The 8,726-nt window shown below is 43.9% G+C and overlaps 1 protein-coding gene across 1 annotated transcript in view; it reads left to right on the top strand.

Moving 5' to 3' along the window:
* The first annotated feature begins 2,458 nt into the window (after nucleotides 1–2,458).
* Nucleotides 2,459–8,726, top strand: part of NEPRO (nucleolus and neural progenitor protein) — a 16,303-nt gene continuing 10,035 nt past the window's right edge. Inside the window, exons 1-3 of the mRNA XM_007947433.2 lie at nucleotides 2,459–2,561; nucleotides 7,432–7,586; nucleotides 8,220–8,299. Of these exons, the coding sequence (XP_007945624.1) occupies nucleotides 2,459–2,561; nucleotides 7,432–7,586; nucleotides 8,220–8,299 (338 nt within the window). The remainder of the gene's footprint in view (nucleotides 2,562–7,431; nucleotides 7,587–8,219; nucleotides 8,300–8,726) is intronic.

Raw genomic sequence — 8,726 nt, 5'->3', positions numbered from 1 at the left:
TAACAATATTAATAATTTTAAGAGTAGATAAATATTGTTTGAATGCCAGGCACTGTTTTAAACCACTTTACATGTATTAATTCATTTGATCTTCATGACAACTCTGTGAGGCAGATACTATGATTTTTACTTTCTTTTTACCCGTAAGGATACTACGGTCTGGAGAGGTTAAGTGATTTTCCCAAGGTCACACAGCTAGTAGATGGCAGAGCCAGAACTAAAACATCATCAAAACCTACCAAATACTGATGGAAATGCTTCATGATGCAGGTCTTATTAAGGGGCATCAGGTGGACATAACTATTTGAAAGGTAAAAGAAGTTAGGAGCATCAATCAGGGTATGATTTTGGCTTTAACACACATAAGGGGTAGGACTGATGGAGAGTCCAACACTGGTAAGGGGTGGGGGTGATGAAGAGTCAGCTGAGCTTCAGGTTTCTTTGATATGATTGCAGTTTTGCTGTTGTCCTAAATAAGGAGGAACCTTCCTTGACTATCTTAGACAAAGCAATTTTGGTACAATTTCGTACCTTGCATACGTCTCTTAGTTTCATTTTCCTTTTCCCCAAGTTTTACGTGGAGTTGGAGGTATATGTATTCAACTTTGGGCTTCAGTTTCTACATCTATAAAATGCCTTGAAGTAGCTCCAAACTTAGTTGTGCCTCAGAATCACATGTGGGGAAACTTAAAAAAACAAAGCAGAATAAAAAAGCAGAATCCTCATGCTATTCCTTGATCTGATTAAGTAGTTCCAAACCCCCCTAAGTGATTGTGATCCCTGCCTGGCACAAATGGTTAAACACTGACTACTAGGCGAAAGTTTGAACCGCTCAAAGGTGTCTTGGCAGAAAGGCCTGGAAATCTGCTACCGAAACGTCACAGCCTTGAAAACTGTATGAAGCACATTTCTACACTGCACACATAGGGTCACCATGAGCTGACACTGGCTTGAGGGCAACTAACAATCACCACAACCCAAGTGATTTCTAATGCACTGGACAGATTTTGGTAATCAGAGGCTTGATGATGATTGGTTAAAGTATTCAACTACTAACCAAAAGGTGGGCAGTTTGAACCCACCAGGTGCTCTGTGGGAGAAAGATGAGGCAGAGTCTGCTTTTGGAAGGATTTACAGCCTTGGAAACCCTATGGGGGCAGTTCTTCTCTGTCCTAAAGGGTTGCTATGAGTTAGAATCCACTGGATGGCAGTGGGTTTTAATTTTATCTCTGTGGTTACCTTTTCCCTGTGTCCTTTTTTCCCATGCATTCTTACCCTCTGAGCTATCTCCCTGTGCAAATGCTGCCCTTCTGATTTCCCATGATTAATTGTTCTAAGGAGTGTACCTACATGGTACAAATGTTCATCTTATATGCCTGTCTATTGTTTGTCTGGAAGCCATGGGAGTGAGTTCAATCCCAGGCCTGAAGGATGACTAGGGGATTTCACCAGTCTCTATCAGACCAGTAAGCCTTGTCTTTTTCTCCCACTCTATCCAGGATCTCTCGCTCTGATCCTTTTCTGAGTGGTTGACAGTGATAGCTGGGCACCATCTACTTCTGCTGGTTCCATGGTCATGTAGGCTGAGGTTCACATGGTCCACTAGTCCCTTGGACTAACTTTTTCCATGTGTCTTTGGTTTTCTTCACTCTTCTTTGCTCCTGATGAGAAACCAGTTGTTGCATCTAGATGGCTGCCTGCAAGCTTTTAAGTCCCCAGTCACCAAAGTACGTTGTAGAGCAATGTTTTTGTGTAGCATTTTACGCCAGTTTAGCTTGATGCCTATTGTGACCATGGTCCAGAGACCACAGGCCCAGAGACCACAGGCCCAGCAACTTGCTCCCTCAGGGTGGTTGGCTGGGGTTGTTAACCATAACTTTGTCCCTTGTTCTATTTATATGGACATTCTCATAAAACCAAAAAACCAAACTCAATGCCAACGAGTGGGATCTGACTCATAGCAACCCCTCGTTGCGTTTCCTAGGCAGGATCACTATGGAAGTAGATTGCCCAAACTTCCTTCCCAGGAGTGACTGGTGGGTTTGAACTGCCTGCCTTCTGGTTAACAGTCAAATGCCTTAGGTACTATGCCACCAGAGCTCTTGGACATTCTTATAGCACATACAAAACATACATGTAGAAATACCGTCTGCCAAGCTTATATATGGTCATGCATATATTCCCTTTGGCCTACACATACTTGATCCTTCAGCCTATCTACCTATGTATCTACCAAGTTTGTTTTCTGATTCTTCCAGGCCAAGCCTACTCCAGTTGCAAGATCCTCTGCACTGAGAAGGCCCTGCCAGCTCCTCCCTTTTCCCAGGTCGCCTCCCACCCACATCCCAGCCCCGCCTCTGTCTCCTTCCTCCGAGGTTTCGTCCTCTCTCCCCTTCTATCTTGCTCAACTTGGTCTTGCCCAGTTCCGCCTTTCTCAGTCCCAACTCCGCCTCGGAAGATGGCTGCCATGAGGCCGGGGTTGGAGCCGTGGAACCGCGTGAAAATCCCCAGATCGGGGAGCTGCACCACAGTGACAGTACAGGACCCTGGGGTGACTCTTGGTGAGTGAGGTACTTTGGCAAAGAAGCTGCGGGAACCGGAAAGGCAGACGTCTCAGGAGGAGGCTGTACTGCCGGGGCAGGCGCACGTGTGGCGGGGGCGGGACTTCCTGAGCCCGCAGGAGCCTGGGAAGGGTGGCTGCGCTGCGCTGGGCTGTGTAGGGGGTTGAAATGGGACGTGTGCAATGTCGTCTTTTATGGACTTTAGTTTCGTTTGTGATTCCTTTACTAAACTGGTATTCAGTTCCCGCTCTGTGTCTAGCACACGGCCAGGCTGGACCATGAAGGATCAAGATCCAGCCCCGAGCCGAGGAGGCGGAGAGCGGTGGACACAGCTAGAGAGAAAAGTGCTGTCTGGGATCTCTGTCTCAGTGGATTTTCCGATTTCTTCTGAGGAGCTAGAAAAGTCGCTTAATCACAGTGGACTTAATTCGCAATCATTTGGCTCTCCAGTTCTTCCTTATTCATAAAATGGGGCTAGTTCTTCCTGCCAATCACCGGGTTGTTGAGAGGATCTAATGTTTACGATGGCGTGCTCTGAAAACTTTTTCACTAGTATGTGTTAGTACTGCTGTAATCAGACAGTAGGGTATAATGTTAGCTTGGCGCTGGAGTCCGATGGTCTGAGTTAGAATCCTGGCTTTTCCCTTTTGCTGGAGGGTGGGGGAGTTTTTAAACCCGTGTCTTAGTTTTCCCTTTTTACAAATGATAAATAGTACCCATGTTAAAGAGCTGCTTTAAGAAAAGAGTTAATATTACAGGTGAAGCATTTGGAACACTGCCTGATAAGGCACATACTGAATTAGTAATAATAAAATCTCCAAACTCAAATAGACTCTGTGAGTGGATTCCGACTCACAGCGACCTGTTTTGGTTCGCAATCAGATGCCTTAACCACCACACCAGCAGAGCTCCTTAACACTGAAATAGTAATTTATTAATACTAAGGAGCTCTGGTAGCATAGTGGCTAAGACACTTGCCTGCTAACCAGATGACTGGTGGTTCAAACCCACCAGCCACTCCTCGGAAGGAAGGTTGGGCAATCCTACTTCCGTAGTGATACTGCCTCGGAAACCCACAGAGGGGTCGCTATGAGTCGGGTTTGACTCCACGGCACATAACAACAACAACAACAAAAAGTAGTTAGAACCTATCTGGCCATCATATCTCCCTCCCAGCCTTCCAGTCCATCAATCCTATGCAGTTTACAGGTTCATCTTTCCTCTTCCTCTATTCAAAAATTCCTCCTCAATATTCGTGTTAAACATGAGAAAATTCCAACCGAACATCTACTCCCAATATTCATAAGGTTTTCCCAGGCCAATTCTTTGAGAAGTGGACGGCCTCTTCCTTCTTCCTAGTCTGTTTCAGTCTGTAAGCTGGGCTGATACCTGTGCACCATGTGCATCCTGCTGGGTTTGAAACACCAGTGGCTCAGCCCCAAAACTCATATCAACACATCACCATGGTAGGACAAACTGACAGACAAGTTTGTCTCCCTTTTGGAAACCACTTGTACCACCCTTCCCTGGGTCCTTGCGGCCGACTCCTCCTCTGTCCAGGTTCCTGGCTTTTAATCCCCTTTCTCCCGCTCTCCCGCCCTGCTGCTTTGGGCCTGCCTGGGTTCTCTCTCCTCACCTGGACTCCTGTAGCTGACTGGTCCTCTGTCCTGGTTCCTGGGCCTTTTAATTCCCTTTCTACTGCTCTCCCGCCCTGCTGCTTTGGGCATGCCTAAGTTTTCTCTTCTCACCTGGATCCCTGCGGCTGACTGCTCCTTTGTCTGGGTTCCTGGCTTTTAATCCCCTTTCTCCCACTTTCCAGCCCTGCTGTTTTGGGCGTGTCTGAGTTTCCTCTCCTCACCTGGATCCCTGTGGCTGACTGCTCCTCTGTCCAGGTTCCTGGCTTTTAATCCCCTTTCTCCTGCTCTCCCACCCTGCTGCTTTGGGTGTGTCTGGGTTCTCTCTCTTCACCTGGATCCCTGCGGCTGACTGAGGACATGGAACAAGGGATATCATAGGTGTTGTCAAGTGGATCTTGGCTCAAGGCAAAGAATACCAGAAAGGTGTTTACTTGTGTTTTATTGACTATGCAAAGGCATCTGATTGTGTGGATCATGACAAATTATGGATAACATTGAGAAGAATGGGAATTCCCGAACACTTGATTGTACTCATGAGGAATCTGTACCTTGACCAGGAGGCTCTCGTTTGAACGGAACAAGGGGACACTACATGGTTTAAAATCAAGAAGGGAGTGCATCAGGGTTCTATCCTTTCCCCACACTTATTCAATCTATATGCTGAGCAAATAATCTGAGAAGCTGGACTATATGGAGAAAAACGTGGCATCGGGATTGGAGGAAGAATCATTAACAACCTGAGATACACAGATGATACAACTTTGCTTGCTGACAGTGAGGATGACTTGAGGCACTTACTGATGAAGGTTGAAGAATACAGTCTGCAGTATGGATTACATCTCAATATAAAGAAAACAAAAATCCTCACAACTGGACCAATGAGCAGCATCACAATAAATGGAGAGAAGATTGAGGTTGTCAAAGAATTCACGTTGCTTGGTTCTACAATCGATGCCAACGGAAGCAGCAGTCAGGACATTAGACGACGTGTAGCATTGGGAAAGTCAACTGCGATGGAACTGTTTCAAGTGCTGAGCAGCAAGGATGTCTCCTTGGGGACTAAGGTGTGCCTGACACAAGCCATGGTATTTCCAGTCACCTCTTATGCATGTGAGAGCTGGACAATGAATAAGGAAGACCGAAGAAGAGTTGATGCTTTTGAGTTGTGGTGCTGGCGAAGAATGCTGAAAGTACCATGGACTGCTAAAAGAACTAACAGATCTGTCCTGGAGGAAGTGCACCTGAAATGCTCCTTGGAAGCGAGACTGGCCAGACTTCGTCTCACCTATTTTGGTCATGTTGTAAGAAGGGACCATTCCCTGGAGAAGGATGTCATGCTTGGTAGGGTGGGGGGTCAATGAAAGAGGGGGAGGCCTTCAACGAGATGGATTGACACAGTGGCTGCGATGATGGGCTCAAGTATAGCAGGGATCGTGGAGCTGGCGTGGGATTGGGCAGTGTTTTGTTTTCCTGTGCATGGGGTTGCTATGAATTGGAAATGACTCGATGGCACCTAACAACAACAACAACCATCATTTACTCCCAGGGAGCCCTGGTGGTGGAAAGGTTAAGGGCTAGGCTGTTAACTGCTAGCCCAAAGGTGGGAGTTTGAATCCACTGGCTGCTCTGCAAGAGAAAAGACCTGGAGACCTGCTTTCACAAAGATTACAGCTTAGGGAACACTATGGGGAAGTTCTGCTCTGTCTGATGGGCTCCTATTAATCAGAATAAAGTCTATGGCACCTAACAACTACCCCATTCTTAAGGTAGTCCATTCTGGCTTCAGAAGTTTGGGACTACAAGAAAGTTCTCCATGTTTTATATGCCTTTTTGTTACTTCTTAAGAGCCATGGAACCCACTGTCCATCAAGTCCATTCATATACATAGGGACATTACCAGACAGAGTAGAACTTCTCCATAGGGTTTGCAATGCTGTCATCTTTATGGAAGCAGACTGACCCACAGCTTTCTCCTGAAGAGCGTCTGGTGGGTTCAAATTACCAACCTTCTTATTAGTTGGGCTTAAGTATAGCAGGAATCATGGAGCTGGTGTGGGATCGGGCAGTGTTTCATTCTGCTGTGCATGGGGTTGCTATGAGTCAGAAACGACTCATCGGCATCTAACAACAACAACTTATTAGCAGGCAAGCACTTTGACCACTGTGACACCAGGGCTCACTTAGAATCATAGAGAATCCATGAACTTCTTTGATGGAATGGGGCATTGATCAAATAATACAGTTTTCAGTCACTAAGTGGTTTCTCTTTTCTGACTATATTCTTTTTTAACGTAGTACCCAAATAGTTAATGTTGATTTTTAAAGAGTATGAATTTATCTATTCTGTGTTGCTTATATACATAGCAAAATGGGGGATTTGGAGACATATACAAAAAGAGTCCCACTTTTCATGGTACTGTGTAGTTTTATACCAGATGACCGACTACAGATTTTCATGTCAAAGATTGTTAACTTTATGCTAAAATAAAGAAATATGTTCTTGTTTAACAAATGTTATTTTTAAATTTATTTTTAATTTTTACTGTGATGTGGGTGAAAGTTTACAGAGCAAATTCATTTTCCATACAGCGGTTCATACACATTTTATGACATTGACTGCAGTTCCCTGCAATGTAACATCTCTCATCTCACTTCCTGTCTGTAGTTACCTCTTCCCTGTGTCCTTTCCTCCCTTGCATTCTAGCCTGCAAGCTGTCTCCCTGTGCACACACTGCCCTTCTGTTCTCCCATGGTTGATCACTCCAGGGAGTGTATCTACCTCATGTAAATGTTAACCCTATATGCCTGTCCGTCGTTCAGAAGTCACAGGAGTGAGTTCAGTTCCAGACTTAAAGGGTGACTAGGGGCCGTAGTCTCAGGGGTTTCACTAGGTCATCAGGCTCTATCAGACCAGCAAGCCTGGTCTTTTTTTTTTATGATTTTGAGTTTTTGTTCCACATCGTTCTCCCACTCTATCCAGGATCTCTTGAACCGATCTGCTTCCGTTAATGGATGTTAGCTCATGATTTTCTGGACTTGTTATCATCTGTCAGCATTTTCCAACTTCTCACCTACTTAGAATAATTATATTCTTGCACTTGAGGTGGATTATGTTAATTTATTCTCTTTCTTTAAAACAAATGAGAAGGAAAGATGCTTTTTTCAGTGTATTTTTTATCTAATATACTTGATGTAGAAATATACACTAAATCTTATTAAAATCTCTGCTTTAGACCTTTGCATTGCAGCTGCCATTAAAGAATGCTGCCTGGTCACACTATCACTGAAGAGCCAAACCTTAGATGCAGAAACAGATGTGTTATGTGCATTCATTTACAGCAACCATAACAGAATGGGCCACCACAAGCCCCATCTGGCCCTTAAACAGGTGAGGAGGAAGCTGTGTATTGCCTGAATTGCCACTTACTATTTAGTCATTTTTGGAAATCTCAGTATTACTTGTGATTTATGTTTCTTGAACCCACAATTGGATGTGGACTTTATTTATTTATTTCCAAAAGAATGTCACAAAATTATTTTTGTTAGGAAAAAAATATGTTCAGATCAGTTCTCTCTCAGTCTCATTTCTAGTGGCTAAGTTTTTGTGAAAAGAGTTGTGTTCGTTACATATGATGAATAAATTAGGGTGCCTTTGCTCAGTTCAAAGATAAAGTAATTTGAACAAGACAAAATGTTGGACATTAAGAAAGTTTCCTGAGCATAATCAAAATCCTAAAACCATAAAAAAGAACAAAATTGTGGTTGATTTATTGTATAATCTGATCAGTAGAATATTAGAGTAATTGGGTATATAACAAGTTGTGACGTAAAGTGGTTTCATCAAATGTTTGGAATGCAAGAAAAAATTGGGTCCTCAAATCAGAGCTTTGGATTTCTTTACTCTTGGGAAAAAAATGTATTCTGTGGTTTTCAGCATATTTTCATACTTTGAAAATCTGGCTCTCTGCCTTCTTGGTCACCATTATTTACATATGAACTTGAGCTACTCTGCCTCCTTCAGGTTGAACAGTGTTTAAAACGTTTGAAAAGCATGAATTTGGAGGGTTCAATTCAAGATTTTTCTGAGCTATTTTCTTCCAGGTAAGTGATCCAGTTAGTTACTTTGTGACGTGGTGGGCTGGGAACTTGATGTCTCGTAGAGATCTCCCTTTGAATTTTCTCTGCCTTAGATTTGGCAATACAACCAATTATACCTGTGCTGTACATGTCCTGTTTTAATAAGGGTGACTTGGTACTTGTGGTGATAAATACCCTTCCACTGGCTTATGGGAAAGACTGGAGGGACATTAAAATCTGGGCCACAATTGTAATGATACGTCAATGAGTTGTTACTGAACATAACTTCCTCAAATTGAGTTTAAAGCAGGTTTTTATTTGAAAAGTGGTATGTAAATGCATTACAAATAAAGATGACAGGAGCTCTGGTAGCATAGTGGCTAAAGCACTTGACTGCTAACCAGAAGGCTGGTGGTTCAAACCCACCAGCCACTCCTCGGAAGGAAGGTTG

This window comes from Orycteropus afer, unplaced genomic scaffold (assembly GCF_000298275.1).
Source record: "Orycteropus afer afer isolate SDZICR_OR568_19922 unplaced genomic scaffold, OryAfe1.0 scaffold00184, whole genome shotgun sequence".
Taxonomy (NCBI): Eukaryota; Metazoa; Chordata; class Mammalia; order Tubulidentata; family Orycteropodidae; genus Orycteropus; species Orycteropus afer.
This window is presented reverse-complemented; position numbering and strand designations above follow the sequence as displayed.